Genomic DNA, 27,980 nt, shown 5'->3' on the forward strand with positions numbered 1-27,980 from the left:
ATGGCTTGGCCCCGCCCTCCATGTAATTACACGGAGGTGTGTGACAAGGCTTCCGCAATATTAAATATTTTACATATTCTATGCTGCAGCTTTTGGGTATGGTACATGGAATATATGTTGCTTTCCATTTTGTCTTTGTTTTGTGATGGGGTAGAAAACAACGCCTACCACATGCCAGACGAGTGCTCTACACTGAGCCATGCCTACAGCTTGGAATATTATATATAATTATTTTTGCTATAAGAACAGAATTAATAGACCACCATTATTCTGTGGTGAGGCAGGTAGTTGCCAGAAAGTTGTGCCGTCACTGAGAGCCACTGTGTGGTGCGACATGATATACCAGGGCCCTGTTCTCGCCAACTGTAGAATGAAACAAAACCGGGTAAAGGTTGTCTCTTCCCAAAACTCACTGTCAAACACACCCGAGCTTTTATCACAAACTATTGCCTAAACTTGATAGGTTTTTCCCTGACAAAGAAATAAGCCAATTCAGCCTACTAAAAAGTAAATAAGGAAGGCTTATTTGGGAATGGGCGCCAGGGAAACTTAACCAGTCTCTGGAGACAAAACCCAAAGATGTCACAGGCAGACTATGTCTTGGCAGCATCTGATAGAGGGTGTGTGTGTGTGAGGTGGGTTGGTGGCTTGTGACTTCAGGTGGAGGGTCGGGTTGGGACGCCTGTCAGGAATATGGGACTGGGCCTTTTGGTGCCTTTTCTGCTCAGTGATTTTCTAAATGTGTGTGGGGGAGGGGGTTGGAGGAAGGGGGAGAAAATGGAATTTGCTGAACATGGCAGGGGGTATAGGGTGTAGGGTGGGGGTGGAAAGGGGTAAGGAAAGGGGGTTGTGGAGTGAGGGGAGACAAGTCCAGGACTTCAAACAAAATATTTTTAAAATAATTTTATTTATGTATGCATGTATGTATGTATGTATGTATGTATGTATTTATTTATTATAAGTACACTGTAGCAGTCTTCAGACACACCAGAATAGGACATCAAATCTCATTACAGATGGTTGTGAGCCACCATGTGGTTTCTGGGATTTGAACTCAGGACCTCTGGAAGAGCAGTCAGTGCTCTTAACGGCTGAGCCATCTTTCCAGCCCCAATATTTCATTTTAAAGTCTTTCAGGGTGTCAGTTATTTGTGGATCTCAGTGGTACATTTATCAAAAACTTGGAATAAAACATCATACCTGCTGGGTGATAGAGGCACATGACTTTAATACCAGTACTCAGGAGGCAGAGGCAAGGGCATCTCTGTGAGTCCCAGGCCAGCTTAATCTACATTTTCAGGACAGCCAGTGCTACACAGAGAAATTCTGTCTCAAAAATAAAAAATCAAAACAAAAAACAAAACAAAGCAAAACAAAAAAATAGAAAAAAAGAAAAGAAAAAGAACAAACAAACAAACAGAAACCAAAGCCACTTTTCCACTTCCCTGTGGGGAAATACACTGGGCACAGCACTAACATGTTTACAGTTCTAGAGTCCGTTTCCAGTACCAGGAAAGCAGAAACAAAGTCAGTGCAACTATGCCACCTTGTGCACGGCAGACTACAGTTTAAAACCCAAGGGTGTGACAGGAGTATAGTCCCCAGAGACAGTGAGGCCAGGACACCTGTGCAGATCAGCAACACTGATGAGGGGAGATCTGAGGGGTTTGCTTGTTTCAAATCAGGGTCTCACTATATAGATTAGGCTGACCTCAGAATCACATTCCTCCTGTGTAGCACACTTATAAATTGTAATAAACTCACACTATGTTTGTTGTATTTGGCTTTGACAATTACTAGGTGTGTGTGGGATCACCCCTGATCTACTTTTAACTGCCAGCCTGGCTACTTCCTAGTGATGTTCCCTGGCCATGTGCTCATGATCCATCTCTTCTCATGGTGCTTTCTTTTCTCTCCTCTGTTTCCTCTCTTCTCTATCCCACACCATCCAACCAAGTAATGCAAAAGCCTGCCTACCTCTAATCCCTCCAGTAATTTGCTGTGGCCTTTTTAATTTAACCAATGGTTTTAAATTTAGGATCAAGATTTTACTCAACAAAAGCCGGTAATCATGTGAATCCATTCATAGGCCTAGACCTCTGGATATAGAATTTAGCATTGCAATACATAGCAACAGAGCAGATCCCAACAATTCTCCTTCTTCTTTTTTTTTTTTTTTTTTTTTGTTTGTCTAAATAAAAAGATCTTGGGGGTTGGAGAGATGGCTCAGTAGTTAAGAGCACTGACTGCTCTTCCACAGGTCCTGAGTTTAATACCCAGCACCCACATGGTGGCTTACAACCATCTATAATAGAATCTGATGCCCTCTTCTGGTGTGTCTGAAGACAACTACAGTGTACTCATATACATAAAATAAATAAATATTTTTTAAAATGGGGGTCTATTTCTTATAACAATAAACAACATATAGTAGGAACAATTATGAAAAAGGTTGTGAAAGTTATTAGGAAAGAATTATATTCAAAAAGTTCATCTATTCAAATTCGGCAACTCGGGAGAAAGTATTCTATTATCTATCCTATTCTGGTGAGTTTAGAGTTCTGTATCTAAGTCAATTTTTAGCCTAGCATGTATTACCATCCTAAAAATATCTTCTTAGACCTAGAACATCTTCTTCAATCCTAAGCAACTTAAGCTTATAATAAGACTATGATCTAGTCTTCAACTCCATCGGAGATCTAAGAAGGAATAAATATTGCCTGAGTGTGCAGGAAGTTCACAGCTTTCAAAAATTACAGAAATGACAGAGACAGCTGACCATCTGGACAGCCTTCAATATTCTCTATAATGTTGGAGCATCTATCTTCAGTTTTCTGATCCAGAATATCTGACAGATTTTATGTGAAGCAGGAATTATTGATTACTTAAGTACCCTGTCTTGGCAGAGCTTGACAGTCAACTACCCTGCTTCCTTTCTGGACATATTTGTCTGTAGTTGAAGGATGGGCATTTTCTTTCCCCAATGGATAGCTTGCCACAATTGAAGCAATTCCACATGAAGGTCTTTCAGTGCTCATCATCTTCAAGTCAAATGGGGGGTACTGCCAGGAGCTGACACGTCTCAATGTCAAAAACAATCTTGAATTAATAAAATTATGTTTAGATGCCATAATCTGAAGAGGAAACCTATGGTTTCTTTGGAGGGTCAGTTGCATTGGATGGTGTTTTGCTGGGGCTGACACTTGAAGAAGTGGTTTCCTGAAGTGGAAACAGATGAGACGGTGTTTTGCTAAAGTAAACATGTGAAAGGATGCATAATGGCCATAAATTCTAACAAATGCATAATTATAGGATCAGCCTTTTAAGAAGTCAAAGCAGTTATCCACTGAAATCCTGAATATGTGCCTACAGTGTGGTACACATATTTCAGTTTACCAAACACTTGCCAAATTTTATTTCTTTGGATACCTTTAGGGTTACTCCCTGTACATAATGGAGTTTGCTTATATATAAAAGGCCATGCCTTTACAGTCACCTTGGCTTGTTCCCAAGTGATAGAAAATTCCCTCTTAAAACCTTTGCCATTAACATGGTGTTTTAAAAATGAAATTCTGAAGCCTCTAGCACACTTCCTATCAATAGCTGATCAAATTTCACCATTACCTTTCGAGAAGATCTGGTAGACTCATATGGGATCTGTGTTAAATACAAGATGATTTCTATTTCTGATCACTTGTTGTAGTTGAATAAACAATGACATCAATTTGGAATCATCCTGAATACGTTCAGCAGTTTCTATATGCAAAACAACTCTTTCTCCATATTTAGAGTCAGTTATGGGATTAAGAGACTCTGGAAAATCTGAGACAATGTCGTAATACCTAGAAGCTGTGTAGTTACCCTTTGAAGCAGCCAAGCTGGATTCTAGGAATCTTGTGATGTTGAGGTTACATCTTCCCATAGCCACTTACCCTTCTATCTCAATTCCATCTAATTGTAATTTTAACTCTGGTCTCTTATCATTGATAGTAGTCTGCCAAGATAAGAGCTTTTCAGTATGTTAGGATGTCTTCTTTTATCTTTAGGAGATGCTCCATTTTCATTAAGTAGCTTAATTGAATTTTGAGCAACTCTGTTTGTCCTGTCAGACCTTGAGTTTTTAAATTGTTTTTCAGAAATACCTTCCCTTAGTGGACAGGAAACAAATGTCTCATGTTTTTTGTCTGGCCTTGGGTAAAGCCCCGTAGTTTCTGAAATTAAGGAATTGCCTCCTATATCTTTGGATGGCCTACATTTAAAAGCCATGTGCCCATTTCTTCTACATCCTCTACATTTCAAAGGAAAATTTCTCCCAGAATTATTACTATATGTGGCAATTTGAATGCTTGGCCCAGGGAGTGGCACTATTTGGAGGTTTGGCCTTGTTGGAGTGGGTGTGTCACTGTGGGCATGGGCTATAAGACCCTATAGCCCCCTCATTCTAGCTGCATGGAAGCCAGTATTCTGCTAGCGGCATTCAGATGAAGATGCAGAACTCTCAGCTTCCCCTGCATCATCCCTGCCTGGGCACTGCCATTATCCCACCTTGACAATAATGGACTGAACCTCTGAACCTGTGAGCCAGCCCCAATTAAATGTTGTCCTTGTAAGAGTTGCCTTGGTCATGACATCTACTCACAGCAGTAAACCCTAACTGAGACGCCATTGTAGAGGGTTTTCCTTAGGAATCGTTTGGGCGCCATCACTTAGGGAATGACTTGATCTCTCACAGCCTTCAGTTCTCTCCCCTCTAATACTTTGGCATTGCTTTTATTCTGTTTTGTAAAAATTTTTAATCCTTTTTCTAAGGCTTGTGAATTGTTTTTAAAACCCTGTTTATTAAAAAAAGGTGTAGCCAAAGGTGGGGGAGGCATAGCAAACTAAAATGCCTATCAGGATAAGAGTGAAGCTTAACAATGCAATTATGATACCTGGCAAAGTGCCAATTTCCTCTAGCCCCTTCCCTTTTGAACTAGCACTACATAAAATCCAAAGGTCTCTATTGTGTTTATTATCTTTATGTGTCTGTTTCTTTCCAAAATACCAACTTCCAACCCTATTACCTGACCTGTACCCTCTGGTGTTCTATTTAGGACACTGCAGAGGTTTCTGATTCTTTTCTTTGTAGGGAGCTGCTGATTGTAGAAAAACAAAAAACAAAACCATAGCTTTTGTTCTCCCAAGCCGGTTTTGTCCTCTGTCTCCTATGCATAACAGTCTCTATTACAAAAAAATGGCGTGTGTCCCGCTCTGAGCCTTGCTGTGGATGGCTCAAGGCTTGGGCCCAAACTGCAACAGGCAGTGTGAGTACCAATTCTAGGCCCCAGCTGACCTCGGGACCAGGGAAGGTGAGCACAGGCAGGTGGGGCTGAGCTCCAGACAGACACTGGTCACTGTACCAATGAAAAACACATGTTTAGGGCTGTGCTCCAGCAAGAATGCAGTGGAGCCTTGTGCTGGGAGGGAGCCTCAGAAGCTCTCTGTGGTTCAGGTTCTGATGCTACGGGACCATGCAGTCCCTGGGAATGCTGCATTTGGCTGGTCCTAAGTAACTGTATGTTGTTCTATGGTAGCTTCATGGCTGCATTTTGGGTGAAGCGTGTGTCTCTCCACCCCATGGCTCTATGCCCAAGATAAGGTCCACCAAAATGTAGTACAACTAACTATTTTGAATTTATCCCCAACTAGCTTACAAATAAATGACTATGGCTATTTTATTTGGCTTTGACAGTTACTGGAGGTGTGGAGGGTAGCACCTAACCTATTTTTTAATAGCACTGGCCTGGCTACCTTCCAGAAGTGAACCCCAGAAACTTGCTGTTTCTCCTGCCAAGTGTTCTTGGTACATCTCCTCTCATGGTGTCTCCTCTCTCCTTGTTCTCAACCTTCTGCCAAACTCAACCTGTACCACTAACCCCTCCAGGAATTAGCTGCAGCCATTTTTATTTAACTGCTAGTTTTAAATTAAGGAACAAGATTTGCACAACAAAAGCCAGATGACAGAATTTAGCATCACAATACAAAGCAAAAAGTTTCTGCCTCAGCCTCTCAGGTGCTGCAAATATAGAAGTGTTTCTCCTACCATGGAGCCAGCCCCCTACCCCCACTGCAGCAACAATGCAATATCAGAGAAAAGGAGGTAGGATCCCGGGCTCAGACACAGAATAGGGACAGCCAACCTCCAAAGCGCCATGACACCAGCCTCAATTTCTGCAAAAGTCTCTTAGAAGCAATTAAGTCACTGGCTCCATCGGATTCCAGCCAGCCCAGACAACTGAGAGAACTCTATCTTTATCAGCCAGTATCCACAAGGCCTTCAAACTTTATTGTAGATTTCAGGAAGCTACTTTCAACTTCTGAATGTGCGGCTTTCAGCAAATGATACTCCTGCATTGGTCCAAGGAGTCTGGACCCAGGAGGAGAACACAATTCAAGATTACAGCTGTGTGTTATCTTAGGCTGTAAATGAAACGGGGAAATCAAGGCAAGAATGGTTATGAAAGACCCCCAAAGGGAGACCCTCACTCAAATCTCAGGAGAGGCGCGCACCCAGCGAGGCACTGAGACCAGACTTGTTGCAATCGCACGAGGAAGTTTATTGAAAGTGAAACAGAGTGAGATCTCAGGCCAGCATGCTGGGGTCGAGACTCTTACACCACGCAGGGGTAGAGGAGTTCGACCCCAGCCTGAACTTGTAACGGGCTTATAAAGGCAAAAAACACAAAAGAGGGGGAGGACAGGGGGAATGAGGAAATTCAAAGGGGACAATGAGGAAATTCAAAGGGGACAATGAGAAAATTCAAAGGGGAAGAATCATACATTTTTTAGCCGTACACCCGGGGCACACCTAGGGCGTTGAAACATTCCACAGAGGTCATCTGACCTTCTGTGGTTATTTTGGGAACTCAAATCTCAAGAAACTTCCGGGAGCAATTACCTGCAGAGGCGAGGGCCCTAGGGCAAGGAATCAGTGTCCTTTGACAACTTTTTACTCTTCAGTTACATTGTTCTCTTGAAGGCGGGGTGAACAAACTGGTAGAGCCTTAAGTCTTAGGTTCAGCAGAAGGGCCCTCTCTTAGAATAAAGAGATCTTTTCACAATACTGTGTTGCCTCACCTAGGAGGTTACCATACCGTACCCTACATCAGTCCTAGTCTGTGAAAATGTTTCCAAAGGGGATTTAGCAAAGAAGAAAAACCTGCCCTGGATGTAGGTAATGACAATCCCAGATCCACCTTGTGTGCCACGGTGCTCTTGCCTAACTACCAGCCTGGAGTTGCTGAATCCTCTAGGCGTCTGAGGCAAGAGAAACCCTTCTTGGCAGTAGATTTTCCCAGGTGCTTGGCTCACCGACCAGAAGATCACATAGGAGCAGTCACCGCATTCTTGACAGGATCTGAAACCAGCAAACCGTTTTCTCTCTTTCCTGCTAACATTCGGCGATCCCTCAATTTCCTGAGGACTTTGCTGAGGACCCAGCACTGAGAACCTGAGACAAAGACAGCAGGGTGGGAACAGGGTTAGCCAGTGGCAGGCTCAAATTCCAGTTCTGGCCAGTTATCATGTGGGTGACTTTAGCTGTTGTAGTTTTCTCTAAGCAGAGTTTTCTGGGTTGTAAAGTTCAAACAGAGCAGTGAGATGGCTCAGCAGAAAAAGGGGCTTGCAGCCAAACCTAGAATCCAGAGTGGAGAGAGAGAACCTACTCTTGCAAGTTATCCTCTCTCTCTCTCTCTCTCTCTCTCTCTCTCTCTCTCTCTCTCTCACATACACACACACACACACACACACACAAATTAATAAATACATGTAAAAATAAATTTATTTTTAATAATCGAAAGTTCAGAAGTGAACAAGTCCTGATTCCCAGCAGCCACACGATGGCTCACAACCATCTGCAACTCCAGTCCCAGGGAATTTGATGCCTTCTTTGGACCTCTACAGGGGCCTGACATACACATGGTACACATACACACACACACACACACACACACACACACACATGCAGGCAAAACATTCATGCACATAAGATAATTCAATTCTTTAAAAAGTAATTAAAATTTCAAACAGTGCTGAAAATTACACACTGTGAACTGTTTTGTGAATGTTAGTTATTTTTATCATCGTGTGTGTGTGTGTGTGTGTGTGTGTGTGTGTGTGTGTGTGTGTACAGACAACCTCAAGAGGGTCGGTCATCCTCAGGAATGCCATCTACTTCCTTTTGGGACCAGGCTTCTCATTGGCCTGTGGCTCACCGATTAGATAACCAGCCAGTGAGCTCTATGGATCCTCCTGCCTCTGCTTCTCGTGGCATATTTCCGTGGGTTCTGGTTTCAAACTTAGCACCTCGTGCTTGCAACGCAGGCACTCTGCGTCCTCCCAGCCCCAGCATTAGCTATTGAATAGCATCAGTGGTAATACACTCCTGATGGCAAAAGTCTGCTCTGGGACTTTCCAGATTGCTGCCCTGAGTCCAGCTGACATCTGCTATGAGGAGACCTTGTCGACGCTGAGATATGCCGAGAGGTAGGCAGTTTGTAGGCAGTGCGTAGTCATCGCGTTCTGTGTCCTATGTGGAAACTCCTTTCCGTTCTCCGCTCCTTGATGGCTTTTGTTTGGAATGGGAGTCCAGGCCTGAGAGGGGAGGAGGGACTGGAGGGCAGGCCTGGCAGTAAGGACAAAGGGGACAAGCATGGCGGCTGTGCTTGCTGCTCTCACAGGGATGCTCACAAACTACACCTCAAGCTTTAACTGTGGTGCCGTGTGGCCCTGAGGCAGGAGGATCTCAGTGAGTTAGAGCTCCAGCCAGCCAGGTGAGGTCCTGTCTCAAAACAAACAAACAAAACAAACAACAAAACTGTACAGTGCAGATTATATTTCTCCTAATCCGACCCTCAGACACTTCTCAGCCTGGGTCCCTTTCTTGTACGTGAAAACCAGGTTTCCTATCTTCACCGCCCAGAGGCAGGCACATTTGCACCACATTTTCTCCCAGCATCTGCAATGCAAGCTCAGATCTGTAGGTGAAAGTTCAGCTTTAGCAACATCTAGAATATTCCTTTTCTCCTGCCTATTACTGCGATCTTTGTTGTATTTTTAAAAGGTGGTGTAAGGTGGCAGCGGAAGGGAGCATTTCAGTTTGAGGGGACATGCCTAGTGTGTGAGACAGGCCTGGTACAAAAGGGAGTTTATTGGGGGAAGGGACAGGGACCTGGGAAAAGGGTAGAGGCAGAGAAAAGAGAGGGACAGAGTGATGGAAGGAGAGAAATGGCGAGGGACGGGGAGTAGGGAGGAGAGGGAGAGGGAGCAAGAAAGCTGGAACAGAGGAGTAGTTCTTATGCATGGGGTTGGCTCACACCCGGGAGGCCACACAAGCTGTCCCTAGGTAGCTGTTGGGCTTGTAGATTTCTGGGAGAGGCGCTGGGCTCTATCCACTCTCTTCTGGACTTTGGACTTGGTGCAAGCCTCATCGGGATCTGTTTAAAATTTCTTTTGTGAAATAAAACAGTAAAGCTTAATCCCCCAACATCAAGATAAAAATAGCATAAGAAACCCAGTTCAATCGAGTTTCAGACAGAGAGTAACCCATGCTAGGCATGTGGTGAGGTGACACAGGAGGTGAGGACAGGAACAAAAACCCTGTGAGTTGACCGAAGCCTGTGGCACATAGTGGAGCCTATGGCTTCAAGGGTTTTAATTGTGGACAAAGCACATTCTTGAATTAGCCAAGCGTGTTCAGAACCCAGGATGGGGAAATGGGCTGAACTTAGTGAGTTTATATGAACCATGTAGATTAGTGAGATCAGTCAGGTCTTTATGATTGCAAATATCAGTAGCCTGTGACCTACAGGCCCACAATGCATCCCAGGCTAGCTGTGAAAGTGGCCTAAGAAATCTGTAGATGACAATGTAGTGTCACAATGTCAAAAGGCTAGACACACTAGGTAGTGAAAGCTGACATGGTTTCTGGGATCTGAGCTTGCCTGCTGTTACCCAGGGCTGGTGCTAGAGCTTTGACTGTAAAGGGGCCTGAGAATGTGTCTGTCATTGGCTATGACAGGGCTAAGAAGGTTCGGAACAGAGCTGTGATCAACACCTGTCCATTGGTGAGGGCGTCCAGGGCGGAGAACGCGCTGCTGCTTGGATTCGGGGACGCTGGGGCAGCAGGTAAATCAAGTCAGAAGGCTATGCTCAGCCACACGTGGAGCTGGATGACACCCAGGGGCTAGGACAGAGGGGTGACTTGCACAGCAGTTGGTCTGGGGAGGGAGGACAGGGAGGGAGGACTGGCCAGGTAGATGGAGTGGGGAGGGGAGGCCTAAGTTTTGTTAAGGGTCTTAAGGAAGTGACTCAAGCTGGAGAAATCCCGGCTTGGAGACCAGTGTGACACCTCCTTTGTCACTTGGACATCAGTGTGATCTCTCCTTTGTAGCAAGAAACAAAGGCCTTGGGCTTTCCCACCATACTCAGATACACCCATGAGGACACATTTCCAGGCCCCCTATGCCAACCAGCTGACCTCAGTCATCCACTGCCAGGGTGGCTCACACCTGGCTACTGGTCACAAGGCTCTGAATGCTGGGCGTTGACCTGTGTGTGGCATCAAATTCCATGAAAAAAAATGGTGTAAGGCAGATCTGTTGTTCTTTCGGAACCTCTGGTTGGATGGGAAGTCCATGAGCCTGTAGGTGTGAAAAAGAGAAAGGGGGATCTCTGAGTTCCGTGCTCCCCATGAACCAACTTCTGTATTCTCATCATGCCCGAGTTACCCCAGGGCTGAGCGGTCGAGTCTTCCTGCAGAATCACACGGAAGCAGCTCAGCTTTCCTTCTCCTCTGGCTCCTCTACATCTCGCCTTTGATGATGTCCGCTGCTTAAAGTCCCTCCTTCTTTCTAGAGCACTCTGCCTGTTTCCGGGCAGAACAGCAACTGGGGACCTGGGCCCAGTTGCTGGAACAGGCACGGAAAGAGTGGGAGCAACAGTACGAGGCACTCACACAGGTGAGACTCACTCGCTGCTGTGGTCTATCTCCCTCCACATAGCTGGGCAGCCTGGGGCTCAGGCGGGAAGAAGGGAGCAGGGAGCCGGAGGAGGAGGCCAGGGGCCTGAAGAAAATGGGTGAGGCAGATAAAGGAGGAAGGCGCGATAGAGGATGGCTGGTGAGGGATTGAAGGAAGTGAGGCCCCTGGGACAGGACCTGCCCAGACAGCTCTCCTTCCTCCAGAAGTCCCTGGGCCAGACTTTCTGTCTTCCTAGGAGCAGCAGATGGTGAAGATTCTCCCGCACCTTCTCAATGTCAATGAAGACCCACAGCTCACAGGGCTCCTCAAGTTCTTCATTCACGATGGTACTTGATTCTGCAGCCCTCTTACTTCCCCCACCCCACCCCATCCCCCACCCTCTATCCACTAGCCAGCTCTGATTCCCTTCCCTTCTTTCCCTCTTTCCCTCCTCCCCCTCTCTTCCTTTGTTCCCCCTTTCCTTTTTTTAAAAATTATTTTTTAAAAAATTTGCACTACAAAACATACAACATAAAGTTTACCTCTTTAATCACCCTTGAGAGTCCAGTGCAGAGAGGCACTAAACCATCACCACATCCATTCCAGAACTTTTCATCATTGCCTCAAACAGAAACTCTGTACCCATTAAAAACCACCTTCCCTCTCTCCTCCCTGAGTCCTGGACGACCACCACCCCTCCCTCTGTGGCTGGATTTCACCATGCAGGTGCCTCACAGCAGTGGGATCACCCCACACTTCTTGGTTGTGTCTCTCTCAGTCCATGGAGTATAATTAAGCTCATTCAAAGCGTAGCACAATATGGAATTTCTTTCCTTAGTGCATGTTGTTGGCTCATCACCCACACGTGGTCCCATTGCATTTTCTTCTAGTAGTTTCCGAGGGGGTAGCAGCCGCTGGAATGGCTCTCCAATATGTATGCTACCGAATGGTTGGGATTCAGAGTTGGGCTGACGTGGGTACTCTCCACCCCGGCCACTATGCATGTCTAAGACAGGTGTCAGGAGGACAACCAGACCCACTCAGGAGCTGCAGGGAACAATGTGCACCTCGAGGGGCTGGCTACCACAGAAACAGAGCTTCTAAGAGGAGTGGCCCAGGGGCTGGTGAGATGGATGGCTCAGTGGTTTAAGAGCACTGACTGCTCTTCCAGAGGTCCTGAGTTCAATTCCTAGCAACTGTGTGGTGGTTCACAACCATCTGTAATGGGATCTGATGCCCTCTTCTGGTGTGTTTGAAGAAAGTGGCAGTGTACTCAAATAAGTAAATAAATTTAAAAATAAAAAGAGAGAGAGAGGAGTGGCCCAGCCTCAGTGGGTCACTGAGGACTAAAGCCCATGAAGAAGGTGGCACTGTTACCAAGCAGATAATCCCAAGTGGGGGAAAACGGCAGAAAGTAAACAATTATACATAAGACAGAGTCGCATCTGAGTGCTGTTATGATTGACAGCTCCAGTGGAAAACAAATTCTTTGTATGCTCTAACTGAAGAAAGGAATGCCACTTTCGAACTCTCGGGCATATTACCTTATCAAGACCGAAGGATGATAATTCTTAAACTGTCCTGACTTTCTAGGCTCCTGTGATGTCGGTCGGGCTGCTTCAAATGCCATCTGCCTTCAAGGCCTGGGGTAAGGACAGCACCTGAGTTCCCAACTAGAGGACCAGGACTTCTGCCTGGACATCTGCCTGGACATCTGTCCTGTTTGGTTTTTGGCTTTTTTGTAGACAGTATCACACTATGTCATTCCGGTTGGCTTCAAATACAAAATCCCCCTGCCTCCTCCCCCGAGTGATTCTGGAAAGATATGGGGTCATCAAGGCAGACTGTAAATCTGGTTGGATAGGCAATGTTTAAAAGTTACCGGGCCTCCCCCAGCATCTTCTCCAGTGTTCATGTGAGAATGCTCTCTGAACTGCAGTGTGGCACATACTTCCTGTTTCCTTATGCTCGTTTTGGGAGAAAAGGACGCCCATGGTTAGAGCCTGAGAGGCAAAACCCCACAGCAGAAGCAAGGCGATTGAGGGAGGAACAAGGGGAGCGAAAGACCAAGCACATGTGGAGGGCTTTTCACAACTGCAGCTCCGGGTGGCTGTATCCTCAGGTGTCCGGGGTTGAAGCCCTCGCTGAAGCAGCTTCAAAATTTAATTTAAAAATCACATGCATGTGTTTTAATTGACACCATAAGTCATGTACATCTGTGTCCATAGTTTCAGAATATGCACAGTGGTTAGCCATCCGTGGTACTAGGGATTTTGAAACCTTTAGCTAATGACCTTGAGCACCATAATCCTAGGCTACAGAACACCAGGAGTTCTCTGCCTTTCACCTCCACCCCTGAGGCCATTAACCATTTCCTCGCATCCTCTCTGGCTATGGTAACAACTCTTCTTTACTTCTTTAAGTGTCTTTCTGAACCTGGTTGATTTCCTAATGGACTCCAGTTGCACCCATATTGTTGACCTCAGGGGAACCTTTCTGACAAAACTGTTTCCCCTGGTGAACGTATACCATATTTATTATCCGTTGATGGACACAGAGGTTTATTCCATATCTTGGCTGTTGAAACATGTTTTCATTTCTCCACTGATAGCTTTACCTTTCGGTCTTTATGACAGCTGGAGGCCCTCAGCTGGGGTTCGTTCCATGACTAGAATAGCATCCTTACTATCTTCCCATTCCCTGCAGCCTCCAATAGCACTGGGTGGTGGGGGACGTGGGGCAGCAGGAGCTTCCCCATTGACCACAGCTGAGGACCTCATTGTGAAACCCAACCAGCTGTAATCTACAGGGTGACTGCAACACAACTCCTGTCTTAGAATTTCAGATAAACATGCCTCCTTCGTGAATTTGGATGGCAAAGTGACGGTCGCTCCACACAATAAGTGCAAGGTCATTGTTAATGGGGTACCTGTCACCAACAGGACAAAACTGCAGCATTTGGTAGGTTCTTTGCCCAGCCACAGCAGTGCCTCAGTGATACCCTCAAGATGATGGCAGTGGTGGGGGGGAGGGGCTGGCCCAGGCTTGGAGCTTCCCACCTCTGCCACACTACAGAGGCTGAGGTGAGAGACCTACCTGTTCCCTACCCACTATCTTGCGAACATTGCTTCAGTTCTCTGAACACCACCCCGAACTGAAGATGCTCTCCAAGATCCTGCTCAGTGCTCACATTTTATGACATCTGAGGCTTAAGAGAACCTGTCCTTGGGAGCACCAGAGCATCTACTTACATCTGTCCCTCCCTGTCCCTCATTAAACCACCCGCCATGAAGTCTCTACCACCACAGTGGCTACCCGATGACCTCTCCCTTCACCGATCACAGGACACACAGAAACCATAAGCCTCTAAAATAGGCAGGCGGCTCAGCCACTCCCCTTTTAGAATCACAAGATGTGCCCTCCCTAGCATCAATGTCTAGCACATGCCCCATCCCAAGGAAATTCCTTTAGTGGACCAATAGCTGTGTGGTCTACCTCACCCCAAAGCCCCCACATAACATCTGTTCTTAAGTCTTCTGCCCTCTCTGAGGACTTCTGAAATCCTAATCTGAATCGGACCTGGGTACACGCCACAGAACCCCTGTGTTTTTCTTCTGAGGTTCTGACCACAGTGGTTCCACTCCTGGAAGAGGGCAGAGCCTGGGTGGTGGAGGGAATAGAGTTTTCAGTTCTCTGTGGCTTGAATAGAAGCCTGGACCTTGGAACAGGCCAGGTCTTTGCTCCCTGAGCACTTCCCCCTAGGACCGCATCATCTTGGGGTCCAACAGCGCCTTCCTCTACATCGGGTTTCCCTCTGAGCGAGGTGCTGAAGATCTGAGCAGATTTGACTACGACTTCTTCCAGCTGGAGAGAGCAGCTGCCGAGGGAGTGAGTGTGGACACGCTTGGTAAGTGCTTCTGGACCTGCCATCTGGCATCTTCCTGTGCAAACATAAAAGCAACTGCTTTCATGGTGTCAGGGCACAGTACACAAAACGTTAAAATGTGGGCTTGTTCTCTCTCTCTCTTTTCCCCTCTCCCCCCTCCCTCCCTCCACCCCCTCAGTGCATGCTGGGAATAAAACCCAAGACTTTGTCTTTTTTGCATGCTAGACAAGACCACTGAGCCACATCCTCAGCCCCCAAATATGGTCTTCATAGAAACAGAACTGAATGCATGTCAAAGGTGTGCTCAACTTACTAAAGCTGCCCTTAGGGATGAGGGCGAATATAGGTCCAAGTTACGAACCCTGGTGTGGGGGTCTGTTCCATACAGCGAGTGGAGGCAGGAATGCTCGAGTGAGATCAGTGGGTTACATAAAGGCCTTCAGCTAACAGGGAGACAGCAAGCATTGAGAGCCTGCTCTGGGCTGGGGAGATGGTGATGGGCACGATCCAGGCCTTGATCTGAAAGAAGTTGCAGCTCTAGGTTTCTGAGTGAGAGAGATATCCTTGCCCCTCGGCCCACCCTCTACCCCTTTACTATCTAGGATTCCTCATAGGTGAGTGTATTCAGAGGCTCCACCCACTGCCCATCCACCTCCCCTCACTCTGCAGGTGGTGGCTCCTTCACACCTCCCCACCCTTCTTCCCCAGCACTGAGTTATGTGCACAGGATTGGCTGGACCCTACTGAGGTCTGTGATAGGCTGGCTTCTCAGGGGGAGCTACACCCTGTTTGCCTTAATAAAGCCTCAGAGAAGGAGCATTGGGGCACCGAGATTACAGGATGAGCCACCATACCTAGCTATGCTTTGGATCTTACTGGGTAGCCAAAACTAGCCCAAAACTCATCATGTAGCCCAAGCTGGTATCAGTCTGTTAACCTGTCTGAGTCTGCAGGATTGGGATTCCAGATGCGTGACACTGGGGTTCTTGATATAAATCCAAGACCAGGGTGAGCAAGACAGTTAAGTGCTTAAGAAAGCTAGCTTCAGAGCCACGGGGATGTGGGTTTATACCATTATCCATCCATGGGACAGAGACAAGGAGGTGGCTGGGGCTTTTCTAGGTTCATGGAGAAGAGATGCTGCCTCAAGGGAATAAGAAAAAATGGTAGGAGGATATTTGACATCTTCCTTTGGGCTCTGCGTGCACATCTGTAACACACACACACACACACACACACACACACACACACACACACACACACACACACTCATAAGCACAATGACCCACCTTCTCATTTTGTGCTTTATAACTGACTGCAGAATGCTTTCCCAGCATACAAATAGTGATGAAGAGAAAGTCATCAAACCCCAGGCTCTGGGCTGATGCACTCATGTCCCAACAATGATGGTGGGTTCTCAAGGTGGCCTGCTGGGAAATTCTGCAACATTGGTACCATGTGACCCACAGGCAGGGGGTCTCTAAAGAGCAGACAGGTCCTGACACAAGGCAGTGCTCATCCAGATCTGAAATTAGGGCCTCCCATCGTTGGCATAACCATTCCCCTAAGGCACCCAGACACAACTGAAGTCAGAACAGGTTGCTTGCTGAGCCTTGGAGGATTCAGCACAAAGCCCTACCCCTCCTCTGGCCCACTGGCTTCTACCTCATCCAGCCTTCTTCCTGGACAGCCCAGAACTACAATAGCTTAAGGGCCTTGAGAACAAGAATGAGAATAGCCAAGATTTCAAGGCCAGGATGAGCAACAGTGGAATCTGGGCAGTGACAACAGAGGCAGGGGGATCTCTGTGAGTTCACAACCAGCTTGGCCTACACAGCAAGTTCCAGGACAGCCAGGGCTACACAGAGAAGCCCTGTCTTGAAAAACCAAAGACCCAAACAACAACAACAACAAAAAACCCCAGCAACAACAAAAATCATACCAAAATGAATGAGTGTGTGAGTTTATTGATGGCTGAAAAGTATAGAACAAGCGACAGACTCACTTCCTCCCCGACTCTCACTAGGTACCGCAAGCCCTGGGGATGACCAAGATGACCCCAGCATCTTAGCTGCATTCCAGGACTACATCAAACTCATGCCGATGGTTGTGGAAGCAAATCAGATGAGCGAAGAGTTGAAGAAGGTAACCTTTCACACCCTGAGGATGAAGACGACACAAAGACAGGTCCTGAAAGGTTCTCAAGGTCTCAGGAAGGATGAGGCTTTCCCATGACTGCAAGGAGAGCTAGAACAGAACTGTCTGGAACTAGAACAGAACTCTGGCCTTTCTAGCCAGCCTGGACACATGCCCTACTTATCAGAGCCACTAGCCTCTGATGACCACTTATGGCTGTAATTTGCCAACTTTGATGTCCCCCTTCAGGTCCTCAATGGCTCATATGTCACAGGGGGGTGGCGGGTTAGCTCCCCAGACACAGGATCCCAGTCAGCAGGAGCTTTGAGAGGGAATTAACTGACTTAGGAAGTACAAATACTATTTTCAGGATAGCATTGAGAAATTCTGGTGCTCTGCCACAGCTTGGCAGGAACTCTGAGGAACAGGCGATCCGGGCTGAGTTCTGTTACAAAGCCCGAGGCTGTGAAGAGTGGAGAAGCAGCTGCAGAAGGTATATGAGGTACAGGGTTGTTCAGTGAAATGTTTCTTTACCAGGGGCTTAAAATGGAATTAAAGGTGAAGAATCTAGCATCGTCAGATTCCAGGGGCTATGACCTCCAGAAAGAGGTCATGGTGAAGGTGACCAAACAAGGGACTCACGAGGTAAGACCCCACCCCCATCAGTGGACAGTCTTCACAGAAGAATTCCAAAATATACAGGGGACATTTGCCAGTTGTGTTCAGGAGACCTAGACTAGAAACCAGATGTCCTCTGAGTAGGGTCAAGTCCAGGGACCCTTGGTAGTGTTTCCTTGACTTTCTCTCATGGTGTCAGTTACTGGGATCGAGTGATGTTGTGTCTTAGTCAGGGTCACCAATGCTCTGGTGAGATACCACAGCCAAAGGCAACCCGGTGAGGAAAGGGTTAATTTCACCTCTAGGACTATGCAATTGTTTATCATTGAAAGCAGTGAGGGCAGGAACAGGGAGCCAGGAACTGCTCACTGGTGCTTCTCCTCAGCCTGCTTTCTTATAGAACCCAGAACTGCCAGTCCACAGTGGTACCGCCAACCATGGCTTGGTCCTTCCCCATCAACACCAATTTTGAAAATGCTGTTCAGACTTGTGTACATCCTGCTCTTATAGAGGTATTTCTTCAACTGAAGTTCTCTGATACCTGTCCAGCAGACACTAAACCAGTTTTAGCTACCAATGTTGCTCTGAAAATGCAGAGGCAACTTGGGGAAAGGTTTGGTTTTGCTCACAGTTTGAGAGGGAAGTCATGTGACAGGGGCCTCGGTCAGCTGGTCACACTGCACCTACATCAGGATGCAGATGAGATGAATACTTCTCTCTGTTCAGCTAGCTTTCCCTTTCCTTCAGTACAATAACTCAGCCCATGGAACGGTGCTGCTGCTGCTGCTATTCAGGGTGTGTCTCCTCACATCAATCAACCTAGATAATCCCTCACAGGCACAGCTAGAGAATTGTCTCCCAGGTGATTCTAGATCTTAGCCAGTTGATAATCAATGTTAAATATCACAGATGCCCAATGAAGACCCTCTGTTCACATTTAACATGACTCACAAGCTTTAGTATAAAGCCAAGGGAGGCTGGGTGCTGGTGACACACACCTTTAGTCCCAGCACTCAGGCAGAGGTAGAGGCAAAGGAAGAGGCAGAGGCAGGCAGATCTCTGAGTTTGGGGCTAGCCTGGTCTACATAGTGAGGTCCAGGACAGCCAGGAATACAGAGAGATCTTATCTGAGAATAAAATAAAATAAAGACTTAGAAGTTTACCCAGATAGTAATGGTGCCCATGTACCCATGTCTCTCTGTGTGTGCATGAGACAAAACCATGTCTCTATATGGTGTTCCTTCACATGCCTAGAGACTAAAAGAGACAGAAAAAATATGTGTTTATCCTGCAACTGTCCCATTGAAGGTAACATTATGGAGACAATACCTCCTCCGTTGGCTTTTGTTTTTATTCTAGTTGCCAGGAAGAGTTGTTGGTTTACTTGATACCACTTCTGATGGCACATTTTCAGTCAAGAAAATGTCCAACTGAATTCCCTTATATTGCAGCTTAAGGTTCTCTCCATAGCCGGTGTTTTCAGAGGCCCTGCCTTTGCCCCATAAGAGGCAGCAATTTCTGTCTTGGACTCATTGCTCACTGGAGGGTGGGTGGATGGGGGTGAACTCCTGAAAAAAAGAGATAGAGTACCTGCGCTTAGCTGCAAGGAAGATGGAAGGCAAGGAATCATGAGGCTCTACACCTGCTATGGAACCACTTCTTGCTCTTTTGTAGACTAATTGTCCTGTAGTTATTGTCTATTTGTCTATAGTAAACTCTGTTGCTCACTAACTGACCCAAGATTATGGCCTTAGCTCTCTGTAGGCTGTTAGTCCAACACAGGTCTTACTGAGCAATTTTTTTCCAAAGAGAAGTAGTGATTACATCTGCTTTTTCCAAATCCTATACCCTACCAACATGCCTAGGCTCATGACTCGCTACCTTTAATCAACCACACATTATTTCTCTCTCTGTACTTCAAGCACACTAAATTTGGTGCTCTTGAAGAGCGTTAAAAGGCTGTTTGGAGGGCTGAAAAGATGGCTCAGTGGTTAAGAGCACTGCCTACTCTTCCAGAGGTCCTGAGTTCAATTCCCAGCAACCACATGGTGGCTCACAACCATCTGTAATGGGATCTGGTGTTCTCTTCTGGTGTGTCTGAAGACAGCAACAGTGTACTTACATACATAAAATATTTTTTTTAAAGCTAAGTTTGATGAGAGTAGTATGTGATTTTGTTAAGTCTGAAAGTGTTGCATGGAGATCACCAGTCACATATGCAATTGGCAAGGATGTTTTCATTTCTTGAAGCAAGAAGCCTTCATACAGGGGTTGACCACTTACAAAAATTGCAACAAATGACAGACAAAGACACACAGGCCTTTTTATAGGGAATTAGGGGGCATGGATTTTAGCTAGGGTTGGGTAATCTAGAACTTCACTGATGGGTGCTGGGGATGTTACATGTTTCTGATTGGCTGTGTCCAGGTGGTCAGTGAACTGCATTGCTGTGTCATGAACATTTAACCACAGGATGAGATACTTAAAACATGTGAGGTTGCCCAGCACAGATGGCCCATCTTGAGATAAGATATTTCTCCCATCCTTGTGGTTAAAAGCTGGTCTTTGGATGGGACATTTTATGGCCTTATTCCTGGAATTTATGGTCTGTTCCTAGAGCTAGTGACTTACGGCCTAGTTCATGGGACTAATGACGTAGGGAGGGTTTATGGTCAGTTTCTGGAAAATGACTTTCCTTTTGATGTCTGCCTGGTCCTAAAATGGAGTTTGTGTCCTCTTCCCAATCTTCCCTAAACCCCACCCATTAGGAGGAACAGACTGGTAAAAACAAGAGGTAGATTGTTTAATCAGCAAATGAAACAACACACAGGTGTGATAGTGTGAGTAGTGGCCCCCATAGGCTCATATATTTGAATGTTTAAATCCCAGTTGGTGGAACTGTTTGGGAAGGATTAGGTGTGTTCTTGTTGGAGGAGGTGTGTTACTGGGAGTGGGGTTTGAGGTTTTAAGAATTCATGCCAGGCCCAGTCTCTCTCTCTCTCTGCCACCACCACCTTGTGGATCAGAATGTAAAGCTCTCAGCTATTACTCCAGGGCCATGCCTGTCTACCTGCAGCCATTCTCCCCTTTCTGATAATCATGGAGTAACCTTCTTAAACTGTATGCGAGCCCCCAATTAAGTATGTCCTTTTATAAGTTGCCTTGGTCATAATGTCTCTTCACAGAAATAAAAAAGTAACTTAGACACTGGGTGACCTCCCTCTGCATCCTCAGGTATGGATTTGGTCAAAAGCCAAGTTTATCAATAGGAAATTCCTGATGGAGGAACTTTACCAGCGTTTTCTAGAGAGCAAAGACAGCCACGTATCTCAGGAAGATGACCCTTTCTGGGACCCTGTGGAGGTTGTTCACTTGGGCTCAGCACATATCTGGCTGCAGTCTCTGGCTCACTGCATAATGCTGGAGGAGCAGGTGGGATTTCTGAACTGTGACGGGCAGGAGGAGGCAGTGTTGCACATTCAAATCACCCCCTGTTCCCCAGAAGGATGGTGAGTCTATGCCCCTTTCCAGGAAGTTCTCATGAAGGGGAGGGATATCAACTTGGTTCCGGAAGTGGTTACTGGTGAAACAAGTGAATGAACTCTGTTGCTTATAGCTTTTGCTACCCTGCCTAAACTCTGGGAATGGGCCTGCTACCAGCCCCTCCCAGCTTCCCTTGAGTCCGTGAATTAAAAAATACAGACATACACATTGCTTAATTTCAACTTGCCTTTTTAGCACAATTTCTGGGTGCTACTTATCTCCCTCCTGGAGAAGCGTGGCCTTATCAATACTCTTAGCTCCACAGCTCAACCACCTGCCCTCAACTTTAGTTGCTCAGTTTTATCTAGTCCCAGCTAAACATCCCCAGCTGGTAACCGTAGAAGTGGCCTGGGTCATTTTGCCAGAGATCTCACAAGGCTGCTTAGCTTTTCTCTCTCTGAAGCAGCAAACTCTCCTCTCCTTTGTGTCTGTCTCTTCCTTTTTAAAAAGATTAATTTATTTATTATATATGAGTACACTGTAGCTGTCTTCAGACACACCAGAAGAGGGCATCAGATCTCATTACAGATGGTTGTGAGCCACCATGTGGTTGCTGGGGTTTGAACTCAGGACCTCTGGAAGAGCAGTTGGTGCTCTTAAACAGTGAACTATCTCTCCAGCCTGTGTCTGTCTCTTCCTCCGGGGACCTAGAAGTCTCACTCATTTCTTCTGCCCATCAATTGGTCCATGGTTTCTTTACTGATAGATTAAGAACCAATTGGGGAACAGGACATTAGCATCAGAACGATCCCTACAGAGCTCTTTCATGATTTGGTCTTGCTGAGTCTAATTTTTGCCAAATGCTCAACATTTGGGGAAGCCCAGCACTGCCCTGGGGAACCAAAAGCATGAGGAAGACATTCCACAAAGCTGAAGATGGAGTGAGGAACTCTGGAAGAGGACCCAAAGCCTTGGGTTGGTACCGTGAGGGGACAGCAGGGAAGGAAGCCTATGTTGTTGTGGTCATGTTTACTCACAGACTGCTCCTGGCACCCTGGAGGTCTGGTACCCAGTCCACAGGATGCTCAAGACATCAGAAGTAGGCATCAGAACTAGAAACACAAAATCAGTTTCTGCTCATCCACTTCCACTCTTGACAGAGGCCTGAACTTTGCTCTTTGGCTTGAGGTTAGGGTTAGGTGTCTGGACTCCTGCCTCTGAACTCCAGTTTTCTTTATTCTTGTTTTAGGCCATATTTGTTTGTATATAAGTAAGTGTTTTAGTAATCTCAAGCACAGAGGTTGGCAGGTCCCAGTACAGATATCCAGTGTACTCTTTCTTGTCTTGGTGAAGAAACCTGTTTGAGAAATAAGGAGAGCCTCTAAGTTCTGGGTCTAAAGGGCTAAGGACCAAAAATTCAGTGTCTATAGGAATTTCAGGCCATTGGCTGGTCACTTGGCTACCTTGGCTGTCTAGGGTACCCAGTAGTCACATTGAAGGTGAACAGCATTCTTGTGTGTAAGTTTCAGACTTTATGGGCATAGCTGACAGGAGAGAGGTCTCTAGTTAGAAAGCTGCTCAAATTGGTTTCTGAGGCCAGAGGGCTGAGTTGACTTAGGACTACGAGTAACTCATTGAGGAAGATGAAAACTTAGGCTGTAGTATCTGAGAAGGCAGTTGGCTTTTCCTCCTCCCCAGTGGGACCAACCCCAGCCTTCACTGCACACATTCACTGCATGAAGGTATCTGTACTCTTCTCTGGGCTATGAACTCTTGGAGATGATATCTTCCCCAGAAGCACAATTCAGAAGCAGCTGTTCAGTAACTGGATTCTGTGAATATTACCGCCCACTCCTCTTCTGGGGCAATCATCTATCTCCTTAGAACGCTTTCGTTCCTGTGACACTTAGTGCTAACTAGCCTGAACCCAGCCTAATCTGGAGACTGATATTCAGCTCTTGTCTGTAGGGCACATGGTGAGGAAGACATGGTTATTGACCCATTGGAGCTATTGGGCAAGAGGATTGACTTCCAGATTCACATCGTCCAGTGCCTTGGTGTCAAATGGCTAAAGGAAGATGCGTCCCGGGGCATTCAGATGGGGTATGGGGTCTGAACTCTGCATAACTTGCACACACCACTAATGTGGCTCCTGGTGGGAGGAGACCTTGTATTTATTTAAAATTAATTTATCATAAAGTTCTAAGTTTTTCTGTTTGCACAACTGCAAAATGACAACTATTTCCATCAAGTAGAAACCATGGGACCCTCCTCGTACAGTGTTAGACATTTTAGTAGTTACAAAAATATTTATCAAGTATATTATTTAGGTAAAATGTATTATGATCATACAGCTAAACTAGATAGGCCTAAGTTCATCAAGTCCAAAGAATATGAAAGATAAAGAAAGGGATGCTTTAAAAAAACCTCAAAGACCTCCCAAGGAAACTTAGCATTATTTATTTATTTATTTATTTATTTATTTATTTATTTATTTATTTATATTTTTGATAGAGTTTCTTTGTGTTGCCCTGGCTGTCCTAGAACTTGCTCTGTGGACCAGGCTAGCCTCAAACTCAGAAGAGATCCACCTGCCTCTGCCTCCGGAGTGCTGGGCTTAAAGACATGTGACAACACCACTTGGTGAAACTTAGCATTTTAGAGCATCCAAACAGAGTCCAAATATTGATTAAAACTTTTCTTTCTTGTTATACCAGCTTTATGGTAGTGCTAGTCATGCTGAATAACAGGTGTTGGATTCAGAAATCACAAGAATCAATTTCAGGGCCACTTCTTACCTAACTGCACTGGGCTGTAGTTCTGTGGCTCGTCTTCATTATTTTCTTCACAGATATGTCCCTTCTGGTTTTCAATTCTGTTTTATATTCTTGCCTCAGGTACAAAGTTTATGATCTTCCAAATACTTTGTATACCAAACCTGTGTGGAAAAGTGTGAATCCCAGAATTGAAGAGACCATCCACTTTGCAGCCTTGGGTGTGTCTCGAGAATTTCTGAACTACTTACTGACGAATGCCCTCATTGTCGATTTGTGGGGCCTCCAAGGTACCAGGCTTACTCATTCTATCCTGCTGTGTACTGTTCAACCAGACCTAATGCTGCAGAGGGAGACGAGGGGGTGGGCGGGTCTGTGGAGCATCGGATAAGAGCCATCTTCTGCCAAGCCTCTGGCTTCAACCTGGTTCATCTCAGTTCACTGGAAGCTGGGCAGCTGTGACTCCTTCCTTGTTGGTCTCCCACATTGCAGAAGGCTGTGCACACTTGGGCGTCTCTCAACTGGATGTCCTGCTCACGGGTAAAGGCCACATCATGGTGGATACCAAGACATTTTCCAGTGTGAAGGATGTTAGCCAGGTGTGTACTGCTCACAGGGGACTGGACTGTCTTGGTGACAGCCCCTTAGAGAACATTTCCTCACTGTTCTGTGTGCCTTTGTGTGTGCCCCGAGGGAAGGCTAGGCAGGCAATTACACAACAGGCTGAGCTACCGCATCCTCTGTAGATCACGTCTGACCAGGTGCCAGAACTTTATCAGAAGCTGCTCAAGTTAGAGCAGGAGACGGAGTTGCTGAGAGACGTTAACAGGGCCCTCAGAAGAGAAAACTTGTTTCTCAAGGCGTCACTGGAAAATGCTAGCTCTGCTCCACAGGGTGAGAGACAGTGACACGTGAGTGTTCCACCTCATTCCCAGTGCCCATGTTTAGGATGTGCTGTTTGTCTAGAATAGGAAGTAATTAAAATATTTATTTACTGTCTATGTATGTACACCTGAGTGCATGTGTGTCCACAGAGGACAGAAGAAGCATCAGATGAATCCCTTGGAACTGGAGCTACACTCGGTTGTGAGCTGTCATGTGGGTGCTTGGAATCGAACCTGGGTCCTCTGGAAGAACAGCAGTGCTCTTAACTGTTCACCATCTCTAGCCAGGGATAGGAAATCTTAATGAGTTAGTTCATTATCTTAGACCCTAAACAACAACAAACCAGAACTTCATTTCTTTTGCTCTGAGCTATCTTTGAGTAGGTCCAAAGAAATAAGCTAGTAAGTAGAGATATAAAATGTCTCCAAAGCCAGGCCCTGGTGGCACACACCTGTAATCTCGGCACTCAGGAGGCAGAGGCAGGTCAATCTCCAAGTTCAAGGCCAGCCTGGTGTATAGTGTGAGTTTCAGGACAGCCAGGGCTATACAGAGAAACCCTGTCTTGAAAAAGCAAATAAATACGCACAGAAGTGCTTGGATGTTGATGAAAAATACCTTTCCTTTCACCCCAGCCCAGAAGCCGGATCATCCAGAAGGAGCTACAGTGAGAGCTGCTGGAGAGGCTGAGCAAATGTGTGCTCAGCGAACCAGCTCTGAAGCACAGCTGGCCAGAGCTCTGAAGGGGTTCTATCGAGGCATGAGTGTGTCGAGAGGACAACTCCTCAGACTGCGGCAATGCAGACCTCCCGTGAGTAACCAGCCGCTCCAAACACCCCAGCCACACCCCGTTTAACCTAGAGATTTGATAGTGACGGAGGTGTGTGAGCAGATGAGCAAATGAATAGTTCTTTAAAAGTGTGGTTCCTTAGCAGGGTGAGATGGCGCACACCTTTAATCCCGGGCACTCAGAAGGCAGAGGCAGGCCGATCCTCCAAACTGGCTGACGGCTTTCGTTTCAAACAAGGAAAAGCCACAGACTCTGGCTAATCCACCCCTGTGATTTTCAGCTTCAGTCAGCACAGTGAGGCAGAAAATACAAAGTCTAAGGGCTGGGAAGAGAGCAAAGGGTTGCAATGGAAGCAGATGCCCGTGCCTGCTCAGCACTTTACAATTATGACCGTCCCTCACAACAGCCACTCTCCCAGGACACCACTGTTTAGGTTTGCATTAAAGGGCAGAGATTCTCAGGAAGGACAAAGAATTGGTCATGAAGACCAGGCTGGCAGCTGCTTCTGGGAGAGCAACAGCATGTGGGGAGGGAGCTGAGGCAGGGGCCTGCTTAAGAAGAAGAAGGTGCCTTCACAGTAACTAGACCTGGGAGTTCCTTTGTCTGAATACCTGGAAAACACAAATACCAGCTGGATGAAAGGTCCCCTAAACAATGCTGAATAAAACCACTGAGTGGCTCAGCTGCCTGCGGCACAAGTGTGAGGACCTCAGTTTGACCCACATTATAAAAAAGGAAGGAAGAAAGGAAAAAGAGAAAGAAAGGAAGAAAGAAAGGGAATGAGGGAAAGAAAGGAAAGAAAGAAAGAAAAAAGGGAAGAAAGGAAAGAAAGAAAGAAAGGAAAGAAAGGAAAGGAAAGGAAAGAAAGAAAGAAAGGAAAGGAAAGAAAGAAAAGAGATAAAAAAAGGAGAGAAAGAAAGAACAAGAAAGAAAGAAAGGAAAGGAAGGAAAGAAAGGAAAGAAAGAAAGAAAAGGAAAGAAAGAAAGGAAAGAAAGAAAACAAAAAAGCCCAAGTGGGCAGTGAGTATGTCAAATCCCAGGCCTGGGGAGAGACAGGGAAGAGCCCCCTGGAGCTCGCTGGCCAGTCAGCGGAGTGACGGTGAAGGTGGCCTGCTCCTTATGAACAACTGAGATCCACCCAAGGCCCCTCAGGGCACGCACACCCTCCTCTGCACTCTACATGCGGAAATAAGCATAGCCTGGCAAACCAATTTGTATCATAGGTTGACTACCCCCTATCTAAAACGTTTTAGGGGTTTTGTCTTTTTTTTGTTTGTTTGTTTTGTTTTAAATTTGGGGATATTCTCTTGGACTTTAACTAGATGAACATCCCTCACTCTAAAAGCCAAAGTTAAAACTTCTCAACTGCTGGCCCATAATTAACATCAAGTATTCATGTCCAGAATATACAGAATATATCTTTTAAATGTGAAAAGGAAACATGGGAACTCATTGGGGTATACAATGGACAAAGATTCCCAACAGGCCGACTTCTAACAACACTGGAAACAAACTAGAGCTCAGTGCTGTCACCTGTCTGCACTCTCCCCCTTCTCTTCGGATGTCCCTTCTCAGGGGTACTTGCTTCCACCATGGAGGAAAATACATCAGCAAACCCGCCCATCTGGGAATCCTCAAATGTTTACTGGACAGCCCATTCACACGTACAAAGTCCTCTAGGCCTAAGAAGTCTGCTGTCTTCCTCTTTTTAGGAAGATGATCAAATGCTTCGGCCTTTTGTGCACCAGCAGTCACAGATGCTAAAGGATTTGGAGGACCTGCTTGAATCCAGTTTGCAGAAGCTAAAAACTGATGTTGCTTTCATAGTGAAAAAGAAGAAAGAACATCTACTGCCCAGCCGACAGTGAAAATGAGCCTGCTGAAAACCGCAAACTTGGGCTGGAGAGACGGTTAAGAGCACTGATTGCTCTTCCAGAGGTCCTGAGTCCGAATCCCAGCAACTACATGGTGGTTCACAACCATCTGTAATGGGATGCCCTCTTCTGGTGTGTCTGAAGATCGTGACAATGTACTCACATACATGAAATAAATAAATCTTAAAAAAAAAAAAAACTGAAAACATGTTCTGACTTAATGAGCTTCACAGACTGTGTAACACGTGTCTCTTTTCCGACAAGGACTTGCTGTGTGGAACAGAATTGCCTTATCTTGCTTTTGTACTTCTAGCCCCAATACAGGGATCACAAAACTGTGCCACCACCACACTAGGCCTTAACTGGATTTAAAAATCCTGTAAAAATTGCCGGGTGGTAGTGGCACAGGCCTTTAATCCTAGCACTTGGGAGGCAGAGGCAGGTGGATCTCTATGAGTTATAAGCCAGCATGGTCTGCAGAATAAGTTCTAGGACAGTCAGGGCTACATAGAGAAACCTTCTCTTGAAAAACAAAAACAA

At 46.1% G+C, this 27,980-nt stretch overlaps 1 protein-coding gene across 1 annotated transcript in view; it reads left to right on the top strand.

Annotated features, from left to right (window-relative positions):
* LOC308430504 (kinesin-like protein KIF28) overlaps positions 1 to 27,434 on the top strand; it is a gene marked incomplete at its 3' end in the record, with an annotated part of 51,293 nt that extends 23,859 nt beyond the window's left edge. The window contains exons 8-23 of the mRNA XM_080929642.1: positions 8,456 to 8,523; positions 10,058 to 10,164; positions 10,894 to 10,997; positions 11,254 to 11,344; positions 12,591 to 12,645; positions 13,835 to 13,958; positions 14,760 to 14,904; positions 16,910 to 17,028; positions 17,557 to 17,664; positions 20,872 to 21,146; positions 23,089 to 23,223; positions 24,018 to 24,184; positions 24,387 to 24,493; positions 24,641 to 24,788; positions 25,412 to 25,587; positions 27,279 to 27,434. Coding sequence (XP_080785768.1) covers positions 8,456 to 8,523; positions 10,058 to 10,164; positions 10,894 to 10,997; positions 11,254 to 11,344; positions 12,591 to 12,645; positions 13,835 to 13,958; positions 14,760 to 14,904; positions 16,910 to 17,028; positions 17,557 to 17,664; positions 20,872 to 21,146; positions 23,089 to 23,223; positions 24,018 to 24,184; positions 24,387 to 24,493; positions 24,641 to 24,788; positions 25,412 to 25,587; positions 27,279 to 27,434 — 2,085 coding nt within the window. The remainder of the gene's footprint in view (positions 1 to 8,455; positions 8,524 to 10,057; positions 10,165 to 10,893; positions 10,998 to 11,253; positions 11,345 to 12,590; positions 12,646 to 13,834; positions 13,959 to 14,759; positions 14,905 to 16,909; positions 17,029 to 17,556; positions 17,665 to 20,871; positions 21,147 to 23,088; positions 23,224 to 24,017; positions 24,185 to 24,386; positions 24,494 to 24,640; positions 24,789 to 25,411; positions 25,588 to 27,278) is intronic.
* Between the last annotated feature and the right edge of the window lie 546 nt (positions 27,435 to 27,980).

The sequence above is a fragment of the Micromys minutus genome, assembly GCF_963924665.1.
Source record: "Micromys minutus genome assembly, chromosome: 1".
Taxonomy (NCBI): Eukaryota; Metazoa; Chordata; class Mammalia; order Rodentia; family Muridae; genus Micromys; species Micromys minutus.